We start from the raw sequence: 17,334 nt of genomic DNA, 5'->3' as shown, positions 1-17,334 counted from the left end.
GTTCAAATGGATCTTAACGTTTGGGAGTTTCCATTGCTCAAGCATAAAAGGAAGATGAAATTCTTTAAAGGTCTTCCTGTCTCTAAATGTGAAACTGGGAACAGAGTTAAGAGTAATTCCTCCTCTACACAGAAACACCCTTTATGAAGCCCAAGAGTAAATGCCATTATATTATTTGTGCAAAACTACATATTCATCATAGTCCTCACAATCAACAAGAATATTGCTCACAGATAACCATTTGAAGTCTGACACTAATTGTCTTTTTTTAATTTATTTTTATATATATATATATATATATATAAAGGTGGCGAATTAGTTACAAAAGCGGTGCTTTTTCTACACAATATAACAAATGTCTTTAAATTCATTCCCATCAGTGAATAATTGTTCAAAATATTAGCTTAAAATCGTAATAAAAATAATTAAATCACTTGACAATAAACTAGTCGGTAGTTCGACAGCAAATGAAACATCCTGAACAATCCCTATATTGTAAAATAAATTCAAGCAAACTGCCATTATACATACATCCATAAAACATCAGCATTAACGTACACATTGTTTCATCACGCACACACAGATGTGCTGATGGTGTGTGCAGTGTAGAGATGAGAAATGAATGTGGGTGGCTGTTAATAACTGTGACAAACGACCTCTGCTTTCACTAAAATCCAACCTAATCTAATCACATGACAAATATCACCCTGCTTTAAACAGGCTATCCCTCTGCGCCAGCATTCCTCCCTTCCCTCTTTGCATTTCCTGGAAGCTCACAATCTCCGTTTTTTCTTGTCCTCAGTCTCAATCATTCCATTATCTTTTGTTTTCTTGGCCAGGATCCCTTTCTTTGTCTAAAGATAACTCAATGGCTCTTCTTTTCTTTCTTTTTCTCTCTCTCACACTCATACACACTCATACACACAGAGAGAGAGAGAGAGAGAGAGAGAGAGAGAGGGTGGTAAAGAATGATCCTCCCTTGCTTCTCCCCACAGCTACATATTCATATCTCCAGAGGGAGCTGGGTGCCAGCGTGGGCTTGGAAAACACAATGTAATGGAGCCATTAAAGAACTATTAGTGCAGGGAGGTAATCTTTCATGACACAACATGTGCAATAAGACAAAACCTGCTTGCAAACAACTTTATGGTGACAAGAGTGCGCAATCATAGCTGTGATGGGAGAATGAAATATGCAAAATAACAAATCTGGGGCAGAGATTTCATCCTGCTATGAGAGAAACAGCATACTATGGTTTGGTATGGAACACTATATTAGCACTTTCACGCTAAAAGCTGATATCAGAATACAATAGTATGCAAACTAGCAAAAACTAAAGCAACTACATCCGACTTAAGTGTTAAACGTCTTGCTGTGACGTAGATAGAGCAGAGTAGCGAAAACAATATCACTTTGTGTGACTTGGGTTGCAACGGTATGAGATTTTCACGGTATGATAACAGTATCAGAAAATATCACGCAAATGGTGTCACACAATTACTATTATCAGTGAAAACAGAAGAGTTATTTATTTATCTGTTTATTTTTGAGCAATCACTTTATTATAATTGAAACTTGAAACCATTTATTTTATTGAAGTATGTGTAAAAAAATGTCTCCCTTTTGAAAATAAAATAAATAGAAAAAATAAGGAAGCTAACAGAATTATAATAAACAGAATTATAAACATGATAAAAAATATAAATGTAACTAACATGTTATATAACTAAAGCATGTTAGTTTACATGTTAAATTAACTACTAAATGAAAATTAACATCAGCTGTGTGAGCTTTTGAAGTAATGTCCTGTGATTATTAACATATACTGTAGGTGTGCAACAGTGTGCAACAGTGAGTTTAACTCAGCGCTTCTCAACTGGTTTTGCTTCAGGACAGATTTTACATTGGACATCAAGTGTAGACCTGACATAGATTAAACAACCTGTATTTAATGTATCCTGTGTTGCATTTCCTTTTATGTTGTATAGTTTTGTTCATGGTTTTCCAGTACAAGGACATGCATCAATTGACATTATTTTTGTTGTTGATGTCAAAATCTACAGGAATTTTTCTCTCCCCCTTTTTGAAGAGCATATTTACTTATATGGGCCCATTATTATCCCGTTTGTTACCTAATATTAAATATTTATACACATATTACACAGAAGGAAAGGCTCCTCATGTTCAGTGTGCTAGTCTTAAATAATAGTAATAATAATAATAAATTAATGTATTTATGAAAAACAAATACTAGCTGAAACACATCTTGAAACTTTAACTACAATTGCCACTGTTGATATAAACTGAGGTCTAATAGATTCTACCTTTAGATTATTTCATATGAAACTATACGATTTTGTCAAAATATAAAAATCTTTACCTGAAACAAATTTGTAAAGTGTGTAATTTTAAATTTTTTGGCACATAGCATAGTGTTGCTCTTTTCCTCAGTGCTGTTTGGCATGTCAGGGCTGCTACTGTTTGAGAGGTTCGAATTGACAATCTCCGAAACACTTTAAACTAGAAAAGTCTCGCTAGAATTGAAATTGGTCACAGTTTTGATGTTTGCGCTCCGCAATATCAAGGGAAGCCCAGTTGTTGAACGTGTGCGCCAGAGAGAAGAGCAGCTCATTAGCGCAAGCTTGTTACACTCGCGAAAGTGCAATTATCATTAAATCTGCAGGTAAATACTCGATCACTTGGGCGGCCGCCAAAATATCTTCAATGGGTGAAGTTACCATGGCATTGTTATTTCCCTGCTGTCCACGACCCAGTCCGAATAGACTAGTTGAGAAACACTGCTTTAACTATAGTATAATATAGGCCCTGAATAGAATTTTATAATAAACACAATATAGTATAGTATAGGCCCTGAATAGAATTTTATAATAAACACAATATAGTATAGTATAGGCCCTGGATAGAATTTTATAATAAACACAATACAGTATAGTATAGGCCCTGAATAGAATTTTATAAAAAAACACAATATAGTATAGTATAGGCCCTGAATAGAATTTTATAATAAACACAATATAGTATAGTATAGGCCCTGAATAGAATTTTATAATAAACACAATATAGTATAGTATAGGCCCTGAATAGAATTTTATAAAAAAACACAATATAGTATAGTATAGGCCCTGAATAGAATTTTATAATAAACACAATATAGTATAGTATAGGCCCTGAATAGAATTTTATAATAAACACAATATAGTATAGTATAGGCCCTGGATAGAATTTTATAATAAACACAATACAGTATAGTATAGGCCCTGAATAGAATTTTATAATAAACACAATATAGTATAGTATAGGCCCTGAATAGAATTTTATAATAAACACAATATAGTATAGTATAGGCCCTGAATAGAATTTTATAATAAACACAATATAGTATAGTATAGGCCCTGAATAGAATTTTATAAAAAAACACAATATAGTATAGTATAGGCCCTGAATAGAATTTTATAATAAACACAATATAGTATAGGCCCTGAATAGAATTTTATAATAAACACAATATAGTATAGGCCCTGAATAGAATTTTATAATAAACACAATATAGTATAGTATAGGCCCTGAATAGTATAGGCCCTGAATAGAATTTTATAATAAACACAATATAGTATAGGCCCTGAATAGACTCTAGGCCCTTAATAGTATTCTATAATAAACACAATATAGTATAGTATAGGCCCTGAATAGAATTTTATAATAAACACAATATAGTATAGGCCCTGAATAGAATTTTATAATAAACACAATATAGTATAGTATAGGCCCTGAATAGTATAGGCCCTGAATAGAATTTTATAATAAACACAATATAGTATAGTATAGGCCCTGAATAGAATTTTATAATAAACACAATATAGTACAGTATAGGCCCTGAATAGAATTTTATAATAAACACAATATAGTATAGTATAGGCCCTGAATAAAATTTTATAATAAACACAATATAGTATAGGCCCTGAATAGAATTTTATAATAAACACAATATAGTATAGTATAGGCCCTGAATAGTATAGGCCCTGAATAGAATTTTATAATAAACACAATATAGTATAGGCCCTGAATAGTATTCTATTATAAACACAATATAGTATAGTATAGGCCCTTAATAGTATTCTATAATAAAAACAATATAGTATAGTATAGGCCCTGAATAGTATTCTATAATAAACACAATATAGTATAGTATAGGCCCTGAATAGAATTTTATAATAAACACAATATAGTATAGGCCCTGAATAGTATTCTATTATAAACACAATATAGTATACTCTAGGCCCTTAATAGTATTCTATAATAAACACAATATAGTATAGTACAGGCCCTGAATAGAATTTTATAATAAACACAATATAGTATAGGCCCTGAATAGAATTTTATAATAAACACAATATAGTATAGGCCCTGGGTAGTATTGTATTACAAACACAATATAGTATAGTATAGGCCCTGAATATATAGGCCCTGAATAGAATTTTATAATAAACACAATATAGTATAGTATAGGCCCTGAATAGTATTCTATTATAAACACAATATAGTATAGTATAGGCCCTGAATAGTATTCTATTATAAACACAATATAGTATAGTATAGGCCCTTAATAGTATAGGCCCTGAATAGAATTTTATAATAAACACAATATAGTATAGGCCCTGAATAGAATTTTATAATAAACACAATATAGTATAGTATAGGCCCTGAATAGTATTCTATTATAAACACAATATAGTATAGTATAGGCCCTGAACAGAATTTTATAATAAACACAATATAGTATAGGCCCTGAATAGAATTCTATTATAAACACTATATAGTATAGTATAGGCCCTTAATAGTATTCTATAATAAACACAATATAGTATAGTATAGGCCCTGAATAGAATTTTATAATAAACACAATATAGTATAGGCCCTGAATAGTATTCTATTATAAACACTATATAGTATAGGCCCTGGGTAGTATTGTACTATAAACACAATATAGTATAGTATAGGCCCTGAATAGTATTCTATTATAAACACAATATAGTATAGTATAGGCCCTTAATAGTATTCTATAATAAACACAATATAGTATAGTATAGGCCCTTAATAGTATTCTATAATAAACACAATATAGTATAGGCCCTAAATAGTATTCTATTATAAACACAATATAGTATAGTATAGGCCCTTAATAGTATTCTATAATAAACACAATATAGTATAGTATAGGCCCTGAATAGAATTTTATAATAAACACAATATAGTATAGGCCCTGAATAGAATTTTATAATAAACACAATATAGTATAGTATAGGCCCTGGGTAGTATTGTATTATAAACACAATATAGTATAGGCCCTGAATAGAATTTTATAATAAACACAATATAGTATAGGCCCTGAATAGAATTGTGTAATGAATACAATATAGTATAGTATAGGCCCTGAACAGAATTTTATAATAAAACACAATATAGTATAGGCCCTGAATAGAATTTTATAATAAAAACAATATAGTATAGGCCCTGAATAGAATTGTGTAATGAACACAATATAGTATAGGCCCTGAATAGAATTTTATAATAAAAACAATATAGTATAGGCCCTGAATAGAATTGTGTAATGAACACAATATAGTATAGTATAGGCCCTGAACAGAATTGTATAATAAACACAATATAGTATAGGCCCTGAATAGTATTGTATAATAAACACAATATAGTATAGGCCCTGAATAGTATTCTATAATAAACACAATATAGTATAGGCCCTGAATAGTATTCTATAATAAACACAATATAGTATAGGCCCTGAATAGTATTCTATAATAAACACAATATAGTATAGTATAGGCCCTGGATAGTATTGTATTATAAACACAATATATTACAGGCCCTGAATAGTATAGTATAGGCCCTGGATAGTATTGTATTATAAACACAATATAGTATAGTATAGGCCCTGGATAGTATTGTTTGAGAAACACAATATATTACAGGCACTGAATAGTATAGTATAGGCCCTGGATAGTATTGTATTAGAAACACAATATAGTATAGTATAGGCCCTGGATAGTATTGTTTGAGAAACACAATGTAGAATAGGCCCTGAATACTATTGTATTAGAAACACAATACAGTAAAGTGTAGGCCCTGGATAGTATTGCATAATAAACACAATATAGTATAGTATAGGCTAGTGCGGCATGATTAATCATATAGCAATCGCGATGTCAGCCTGTGCGATTATATGACGGAAAAGTATGTGATTTTATTAAATAAACAAGTGCCTGTGTGGACGTGACAGCCCATTCTCTCTGAGAGCTGTTTGCCCATTTTCTACACCGCTAATAAAGACATGACCAGTCAGTCTCAGTTTAGGGAGTGGCACGTGTGGTCATGTGAGGTTCAGCGTAGAAATCAGGTGAAGATAGATGCCGAGCAGACCGACACTGAACTGGTGGTCAGAAAAATAAAAACACAGAAACAGATCACAGCTTGGTGATATATCTTTATTTCATCAATAAATAAAGTTAATATAATATGGGAGTCTGCCATGTAAATAAAGTCGAGACGGGAGAGATTTAAAGTTCCGCCAGCTGAACACAGATCACAGCTTTGCGATATATCTTTATTTTATCCTTAATTAAAGTCCATATAATACCAGAGTGTGCCATGTAAATAAACACAAACTCCAAAACTGTCATTATCTGTGCGGTCAGAGCCGCTTCAACCAGTCGTGAAGTGACCCTATCTGAGCGGAGTCGAGACCGGAGAGATTTAAAGTTCTGCCGGCTGATGCGCACTCTAACACGGAGACGCTTGTCTCACACCCCCGCTGTCTGCAGCTTGCAACATGTTGCATCATTGATGAGATCATCAAAATATCAATCTTATGTGAAAAATAACATTAAAATCACAACAACAATAAAATGTGTGTATGTATATATATACACACAACAACAACGACAGTTTTAGTGGTTTGAGTGAAGCACACTTTTATATCCAGTTTCCTTTTCAAAAAAGATTATAGAAAGTACGTTACATCCTGCTTAAATGTCCCTGTTTGTTTGGACAAGCTTATTTTCATGAACATTTTTAGGTTTTTATTTATTGTTCTATTTTATTTAGGTGTAATATTGAGAAGATATTTAATTTTGTAAAAATATTTTAATTTGAAAACACTGTGCATTTATGAGTTGAAAAATACACATTTCAGCATATATTCTATTTGTAGTAATCTCAGTAATCTATATGCATTTTTCTTGATAACCAAGCAAGTTGAATCGTGATACCATTTGTTTATTATAATCGCAAATCGCAATATTAACCTCAATAATCGCAATATGACATTTTCCCCAAATCGTGCAGCCCTAGTATAGGGCCTGAATAGTATTCTATAATAAACACAACATAGTATAGTATAGGCCCTGAATAGAATTGGATAATGAACACAATATAGTATAGGCCCTGAATAGTATTCTATAATAAACACAATATAGTATAGTATAGGCCCTTAATAGTATTCTATAATAAACACAATATAGTATAGGCCCTGAATAGTATTCTATAATAAACACAATATAGTATAGGCCCTTAATAGTATTCTATAATAAACACAATATAGTATAGTATAGGCCCTGAATAGTATTCTATAATAAACACAATATAGTATAGGCCCTGAATAGTATAGTATAGGCCCTGGATAGTATTCTATAATAAACACAATATAGTATAGGCCCTGAATAGTATTCTATAATAAACACAATATAGTATAGTATAGGCCCTGGATAGTATTCTATAATAAACACAATATAGTATAGGCCCTGAATAGTATTCTATAATAAACACAATATAGTATAGTATAGGCCCTGGATAGTATTGTATAATAAACACAATATAGTATAGTATAGGCCCTGAACAGAATTGTATAACACAATATAGTATAGTATAGGCCCTGGATAGTATTGTATAATAAACACAATATAGTATAGTATAGGCCCTGAATAGTATTCTATAATAAACACAATATAGTATAGTATAGGCCCTGAACAGAATTGTATAACACAATATAGTATAGTATAGGCTCTGGATAGTATTGTATGAGAAACACAATATAGTATAGGCCCTGAATAGTATTCTATAATAAACACAATATAGTATAGGCCCTGAATAGTATTCTATAATAAACACAATATAGTATAGGCCCTGAATAGTATTCTATAATAAACACAATATAGTATAGTATAGGCCCTGAATAGTATTCTATAATAAACACAATATAGTATAGGCCCTGGATAGTATTGTATAATAAACACAATATAGTATAGTATAGGCCCTGAACAGAATTGTATAACACAATATAGTATAGTATAGGCCCTGGATAGTATTGTATAATAAACACAATATAGTATAGTATAGGCCCTGAATAGTATTCTATAATAAACACAATATAGTATAGTATAGGCCCTGAACAGAATTGTATAACACAATATAGTATAGTATAGGCCCTGGATAGTATTGTATGAGAAACACAATATAGTATAGTATAGGACCTGAATAGTATTCTATAATAAACACAATATAGTATAGTATAGGCCCTGGATAGTATTGTATAATAAACACAATATAGTATAGGCCCTGAATAGTATTCTATAATAAACACAATATAGTATAGTATAGGCCCTGGATAGTATTCTATAATAAACACAATATAGTATAGTATAGGCCCTGGATAGTATTGTATAATAAACACAATATAGTATAGTATAGGCCCTGAACAGAATTGTATAACACAATATAGTATAGTATAGGCCCTGGATAGTATTGTATGAGAAACACAATATAGTATACTCTAGACCCTGGAAAGTATAGTGCTATATAAAAACATAGAACTCTATTGGCTCTCATTACATTGGCATAGTATAAAAAAACTGAATGTAGTGTAGACACATGGCATAGTATACACCTTATATAGTACAGCGTAATACAGTACAGTATAGTATAGAACACATCATATAACAAGGGGAATGCATAATAGCTTTAAGCCCTCATATTATAGATGGATAGTAGTGTATCATAAACACAGTACAGTGTAGTTATAGCAAAGCAAAGTATGGGCCATGAATAGTACTGTACAATAGCATGGTATAGTATAATATAGCACAGCATAGTATACTACTATACTATAGGCCTTCCATAGTATAGAATACCATAGTATAGTATATAGTACAGTATAGTACTATAATATAGGTCCTGCATAGATTAGTATCTCATAGTATGGTATAGAATAGCATAGTACAGCATAGTATAGTATTATACTATAAGCATTGGAAAGTTATACATAGTATAATATAGGCTCTCATAGCAGTGGCTTAATATATATCAAACAAAATGTAGTATTGACTCATGGCATTGTATATACGTAGCTATAAGCCCTCATATTATAGTAAATGCCCTGGAAAGCGCAGTATAGTAAATAAAGTGTAGTATAGGACGTTGTGGTGAAGTAAAATAAATATAGTATAGTACAGGCCCTGATGGAACAGTAAAACCACTAATCCACACACATACATACAAAGACAAGTACTCACATTCTTTAGACATGCCCACTTCCAGACACTTCTGCAGTCTGCAGTACTGGCAGCGGTTTCGGGTGACTTTGTTGATGATACAGCTTTTCTCTCTGTGGCAAGTGTACACCATGTTCTTCTGAATACTTCTTCGGAAAAAGCCCTAAGGACAGAGAGAAAGGAGGCAAGGAAGTTTATAAGAGTCAGACTGTTTACATTGACAGGCATAAGTACATAAATGCCAACCCCATGAAGTCAGGAATTTGTTCATCATAAGTACATTTTCAGTGTTTCGTTTACATAAATATCTTTACTGAGTTGGCAGTGGGCCTATTACAAGTGCATAATATAAAACATCTGAATTCCCTCTGAATTTAATTTGTAATTCAGCCACTTTAGTCCTGCACACAAATATGTGTCAGTAATTTATTGATTTATGCTATTAAACTATTTTATCCAAAAATATATTTTTCTTCCACCCCCCCCCCCCCCTTCATTGCTCTATTTTATGCCATAATGTTGAACTATATATATTAAACAAACAAAAAAAAGGCCTATGTAGGTTATTTAATATAAGTAGACCTTTATAATTATTTTGTATTTAAATATAAATACAATTACAAATTTAAGTATCATGGTCACATTTTATACGTCTATATAAAGTGCATAAAGTGTAAGACATTAACTGTATTAAATTGTATGAGATGTAATTTCACAACTGTCCTGTATGTGTCTGCATAAGTCAGATATGTCCTTACTCCAGATCTACGCCATTTTCAAGCAGTTAAATTACGATGCTTTTAGGAAACAGCCCATAATTCTAAGATGCTCCATCCTTCGGATGAGACGTTTAACCGAGGTCCTGACTATCTGTAGTCATTAAAAATCCCAGGGCACTTCTCGTAAAGAGTAGGCGTGTAAACCTTTGTGTAAACCTTCGTCCTGGCCAAATTCCACCCCCATTTGCCCTTCTCAATCATGGCCTCCTTATATTGGCCCTATAACTCAACTCTTTCCTCTCCACCAATAGCTGGTGTGTGGTGAGCGTACTGGCACATTATGGCTGCTGTCGCATCATCCAGGTGGATGCTGCACACTGGTGGTGGTTGAGGAGAGTCATCTGTTCACAAAGTGCTTTGAGTGTTGTGTCAGAAAAGCGCTATATAAATGTAACATTCATTCCTTCATTCATTATTTGTACGGTAGTTTCTATGATATAATTGGGCTTATAATGCTTTGGGGAAACAAGGCCGACACAGACTGAAGTGCCAAAGTCTGCCATACGCAAATGACGCCCCTGATACATAGGTCTACCTGACTTTAGGAAACAAATGGTACTGGCTCTAAAATCTAATTGGATGTGCAGTGTTCACAATAACATTGCTGAGATATGCACATACCTATGGCTATACATCAGTTTAACTCTGTATTGTACATTTTTTTAAATTGTGCTAATTTAAATATAGGTTGACAATGGTACATTATCTAGCTAACTAACTTAGATGAGGTTCTGCTGAAACTGCGAGAATTACTTTTCATGTCTTGTAAGCAATTAGTATGGGTTGAAAAATTATAAACAAATCAGTAACGTTTGCACCATATGCTGCAGGTTTTAACTAAAGTACATTTATGAATTTCTAGTTCAATAAGTTTCATTTAACCTTTTGTTTGTAAAGAAAGCATAAAAAAAGAAAATGCTATGCTAACACTTACTAGGGTTCCATATGTGAACATTAGTTTTTAAGAGTATTTATTAATCTTGGTTAATATTAATTTATAAACATACAATTGTTATGATACAATTATCATAATGAATAAATGTTAATGCATAAAACTTTTAATAAAAGAAAAAATTGTCTATTTATAATTTAATATAAGCCAAGTTTCAAACATATTTTAAAAGTACTGCTCATTGTACAGTAAGTTCATGAAACATATGTTAACATATACAACTTGTTGTAAAGTGTTACTGAAAACAAACATTACATGTATATACTGTAATGGATCATTGACAAATAATATTGTTTGAACACGTGTCAAGTTTGCAGAAATGTAATCATTGAATCTATGCTGGTTTCACAATTTTGACAAAACATTTATAGCATTTTCTACCAAAAATATCATGTCTAACCATCAAGTAAAAGGAATTAAAATACCTTTAAATTAAAATCCTTGAAACTTGAATATGAGTGTACACAACTCTAAATTAAAAAAGTTTTAAACATTATGCAAGGTGAAAAATATTAGCAAAATAATTGTATTTTTTAAAAACTTCACAATCTTGAGGGTCTAAAGGAATTTTCTCACAATCACATGACAACATGGATATTACATGTTGGTTATACCACATAACTATAACAGTTGAAGTCAGAATTTTACATACACCTTAGCCAAATACATTTAAATTCAGTTTTTCTCAATTCCTGGCATTTAATGGTAGAAAACATTCCCTGTTTTAGGTCAGTTAGATCACTACTTTATTTTAAGAATGTGAAATGTCAAAATAATAGTAGAGAGTGATTTATTTCAGATTTTATTTCTTTCATCACATTCCCAGTGGGTCAGATGTTTACATACACTGATAGTATTTGGCAGCATTGCCTTTAAATTATTATCCTGGTCTTCTCACAATAAGTTGCTGGAATTGTGGCCCATTCCTCCACACAGAACTGGTGTAACTGAGTCTGGTTTGTAGGCTTCTTTGCTTGCACACGCTTTTTCATTTCTGCCCACAAATTTTCTATCAGATTGATGTCAGGGCTTTGTGGTGGCCACTCCAATACCCCATGTGACTCTAACCTCCCTAGCAACTGGGCCAATTTGGTTACTTAGGAGACCTTGGAGTACCTCAGAACACTCTGGATTCGAACTTGCGACTCCAGGGGTGGTAGTCAGCATCTTTTCTCGCTGAGCTACCCAGGCCACCCGACTTCATTTCTTATAAAAAAATAAGTCCAAAGGTCTGAAATATCCCACAATCCACAACATGAAGTTTTATTGAACTCAAATGTAAAAGTGTATCCTAAGATAGAAGTTATTTCATTAACAGAAATTAAACTTAAATGGATTTAAATACAAAAAATAAGAATATTTATAGAGAAAAATGCCAACACTTGCATTTCTTAAATGTATTAATTTAAATTATATTTAATCAGTAGGCTACATGCACATATTATTTAGAGTCCTCCACGTGCGTTTTGCGATTATTAATGTTAAATTGATCATTCATTTCCACAACCATTATGAAAATGTCTGAAAATACTACAAGCAAACCCACAGTTAAAGCACAGTAAAAAATCCCATCCCTCACTGGTTTACAGACATTAGTCTCTGAGGCTTTTAGTGGAAATGCCTTCAACATATCAGTCAGTACACACAGGAATGCTTTTAGTGTCTCTCGCTCTCTGCGTGTGTGATTTTGACAGGTCTGTCCAGTGGCTGCCATCTAAAAACACTGATGTCTTTTCACCAAAGCACTCCGTTAAACTTGTGTCCAAGGACAAGTCCCACATACTGAAAAGATATGTCCCTCTCACACTTGGTCTCAGCTATGAAAAAGTAATAAAGGAAAAGGTGAGCATGGCAGATGTGTGACAGAACGTGTGCGCGCCTTGCCGAACTGAAATGGTTTTCTAATGCGCTGCCCAGAGGCCTGATCTCCCTACAGAGATCCCATTCTTGGTCCATGTTTTATTCATGCCTGCTCCGATCTTCTGGAGGTCATTGTTGGAGGTCAATGTGGTAGATGGAGATGAAATGGTTTATTCTAACAGAATATCAGAACAGAAGGCTGGTAGCACTGAAATGTTTATTGTATAAAGTTGTAAATGGCTCCTTGCAGTTTTTATTCTCAGTGAAATAACTTTTACTGGGGATGGGTATTCTGGTAAATTTGTTTACTTGTGTACACCAGCTAAATCAGAGTACTCAACAACAACAAAAAAAATTATTAAAAAAATATTTTAATAAATAACGTATCTATTTTGTTGCATTGAGCTGTGCTCACATCTACCTGTTTGAGAAAAAAAATGCATCCTGCTGTCTGAAGAATTGGACCGTAAGGTACCACATAAAATTATTGCACAACCATGCCAAAAAAATAAAACAATTAAGAAAAAAGCCCTTTTAGAAAAAAATATTTAAATAAAACATTAAGTGACAATTGTGCTTTCATAATCATTACGGTATTTTCCATAGTGCATCACAGCATAGAGTACATGTACAAACTTAGCCTTTACATTGGCAAGGTTTTTGTCTAATATGTACCTGTGGATACATTTCAGTCTCACAAGGCTATCTACTGTAATATTTTGTATCCGTTAACATCTGAAGCAGATGTCCTTTTAATTCTGGCCAACTTTAACTTTGCTATAGCCAACAGCTGTCTGATCTGGAGAGCTGATTCATTGATAACAATTCTGTGACAAAACTCACACCAATCCGCAATCAAAAGTCTTCTTTTCCTCTATCCTTCTCCACTCACTCTTTCCTTTGCCACTGTTGGCTGGGCCAGAAAGCCACAGGAATTAAGCTGAATATCATCACAAGGTGTGAAGAATGTTCTAGCAAAACAAAGGCAGCTGGGTAATTCCATTGGATCAGGGCTGCAGCAGTGGGCTTTTGAAAGGGGGCAAGTTAACGAGGATACAGGCATGATCCTGAAGTTATACTGTCCTGGACTGAAACTTAGGGTTGCACAATTAATCAAAATGACGATTTCACAAATCGTGAAAACTGACGATTACAGTATTTTATTTAAGTCTACTCCTTTTTTAATGGTTTCTGTTTAGAATGCGTTTTTGCAGTGGTTGAGTTTCTAACCAATCCCAAATGTGAAAAAAATAAATTAAAAGGCAATGGCCAATCAGAGATGGAAGTCCTATCAGTAATAACAACCAATCCATATGTGCAAGTTTTGAATATGTCCAGATTCTTGTTTTACAGTATATTTCATCTCAGTTTGCGATGGCACATGAAAATTAGTGCTAAAGAAACATCACCTGGCACTCAAAAAGCGGCTGTAGAACAAAGGTGAGCAATTTGGAATTATTTTCAATTTGTTAAATGTCGCCCCCTTTTATTCATCATAGTAAACAACCCGCAAACGAGCAACGCAACAAAACTAAAACGTTCCCTTTCCGTTATAATCAAGGTACAGACAGGGTCTAAATAAATGACTTGTGTTGTTTATTATGAGATCATTTGTGAGTGCAGAACAGGAGAATTTGAATATTGTTGGGTAGCTTGATTTTTGTGTACAACTACAAAGTAGCTTGTTTTGAAGTCAGCTTGTTTTGGACATAGAAAAACTTCAAATTTCACAGACCATCATCATTGTTATCGTGTCTGTTCACATAATTTCCTATTTGACCCACAACCGCTGTTGGTAGATTTACATTTTAACATATTACACAAACTCTTACTTTCCAAAGTGCAACTGCTGTGACAGGTTTGAGGCCAAATATGATTGAACAATGATCTTATGCAAACAAGATCACAATACAGGATTATAATTGCAGTAAGGAAGTTCAATCTAAATCGGCTGTTCAGTTTGAATATTGAACATGTCAAATTGTATTATTTACTGTATGTGGACCAATAATTTAACCAGTAAAGACACTTATATATTGCATGTCTGACTGTAGTTTTTTATTTTTATGCCACATCTTTCAGGCTTTGGAAGTGTGTTAAATGTGTGAGGATGTCTATACAGCAACCTGTAACATGACACACAGAGTTAAAACTGGCTGTGTCAATAGTTCAGAAAGAATCTACTACATAAACGTCTTCACTACAAATCATAGATATACCTTTATAATAACTTTTAGTAATATTAAGAACCATTATTACAGTATTTAAACTTAAAATATACTGCAGCCCATAACCACCTGATATTCTGAAGAACCTGCCAGCACAGTTGCCTGCTTATTGAAATCACAGTAATTTAATCTATTAATCGTCATTAATAATCACGATTTCAATATCAAGGCCAACAATCAACCATAATCGTGCAGCCCTACTGAAACTTATCAATTGCATTTTTATAAACGAACATTAGCTTTATTTGGAACCTTTATTCAATTAAAATCAGACTAGCTACTAGTATTCACATAAAACAACAGCAAATATGGGAGATGTCAACAGCGAACACTGAAAATGTATCATATTCAAATTAATTTGGTGCATAAGCTGAAAATCAAATGAAGGGAAGAATAGAACTGGCACATTATGTCCAAGGAAAAAATGCTACAAAGTCTTATGAGGCCTTCTTGCCTTAAATCCTCTAAAGAAATATATTTTTATATATACGGGCCATTTTCGGTGGAGGTAAACACTGTTTTAAGTACAGATGAGAGACATAAACACAGCAAAATCAACCTATTAACCTATTAGTGTGTACGTGGCATAAACGCTTTTAACTCTGACCTGTGAAGCACTTTGAGTTAGATACATTTTATGTATGTGTAACTGGTCCTACTCAACCCCTCCAAATGGGACTCAAACTGGCATCTCCAGCATGGGAGGCGGGCGAGCTAATGAGGAGGTTAAAGGCTACAGCCTCAAGCGTCAGTCGCTAGTGCGCCTCTTGAGGCCAGGGGAGTGATGTTTACATATTGCACATCTACCTACCAGCTGGCTACCCAAATTAGCATGATCAATGATGAGTTTTTGTATCCAGATTAATTTTAAAAGGGATCTGTTAGAGAGAAAGAGTGTGCGAGAGAGAGAGGAAGTGAAAAAGCATAGTAAAATCTGACCTAGATGAGAGGACATCATGGATGCAAGGCTGATTTGTGATACTGTGGCCTAATCTCTCACTGGTCATAGGCTGACCCCTGCCAGCCTTGGAGTGACCCAGCACTGATCTGCCAGGAGGATCCGAGCAGAATAAAGGAGAGGAGTGCATGAAGGAAATGGTTTGTGGTATGCTGTGACTGCTATTGGCAGGCCCACTAAGCCTCTTTAGTGTCTCCACTAATCCCGAACATGAACGCAAACCCCCAGGCATGCTGAGATGGTGGAGGAGTGGGTCACTGTGTGTTTATATGAAGTGTGTATTCTATTTCCAATGCATTTTGAGTGAAGAGATGGCGAGTTCAAAACAAGGATGTGTTTGTCTGCTTGGTGTGATAGAGCAGTATTTGAGAGTATTTTAGTTATTTGTGACTGGTGGCCATGAAGTTGAGTTAAACAGATTTGTATATACAGTTATGTCGTAGACACAAACTCAGTTTCAAAACCAGGTGAGCTGCCTACCTAGGTGACATTGTAAGGCATCATAACATGCTCATGAAACAAAGGCTGTTCCAAACAATTGGCAGCAAAATTATATTTACTAATAATGTAACATACCTCACTTTGATCAAAATCCAAAGCAGTAAATGTATCCTTTCCAAGTCCAAGCAGCATTTTTGACAAGCTTATTTTAATAAAATTGTGGAAAGATTCATTCAGTACTGAACAATTCCATCTTGGAATGTTATGGATTAATTGAAAATAGATTAATTGTCATTAATAATTTGACAGATTAAGTTTATCGATTGTCGATTAACTAATTTAATAAGAACAAATGCGCAGTAATCATAACAGCAGATTATGATCAACAGCTGAGACAACAGCTGTCTTTACAGTCACCCGCCAGTACAGGGCGCTTGCGCGCTGCTTGTCATTTCTTATCCAAATCACAGGAGCCAAAGCCACACAGATTAGAGATGAAGCAGCTCAATGTAAACAATGTAGGAGCATTTTTATATTT

General features: G+C 33.5%; 1 protein-coding gene across 7 annotated transcripts in view; it reads right to left on the bottom strand.

Annotated features, from left to right (window-relative positions):
- The window catches only part of rarab (retinoic acid receptor, alpha b), a 210,618-nt gene that overhangs the window by 5,196 nt on the left and 188,088 nt on the right, over positions 1-17,334 (bottom strand). For all 7 annotated transcript variants that reach the window (XM_052131689.1, XM_052131695.1, XM_052131690.1 and 4 more), the window contains one exon: positions 9,600-9,741. In XM_052131689.1, coding sequence (XP_051987649.1) covers positions 9,600-9,741 — 142 coding nt within the window. The remainder of the gene's footprint in view (positions 1-9,599; positions 9,742-17,334) is intronic.

This window comes from Xyrauchen texanus, chromosome 8 (assembly GCF_025860055.1).
Source record: "Xyrauchen texanus isolate HMW12.3.18 chromosome 8, RBS_HiC_50CHRs, whole genome shotgun sequence".
NCBI classification, from domain to species: Eukaryota; Metazoa; Chordata; class Actinopteri; order Cypriniformes; family Catostomidae; genus Xyrauchen; species Xyrauchen texanus.
Note: the sequence above shows the minus strand (reverse complement) of the source record. Positions and strands in the feature narration are given on the sequence as shown.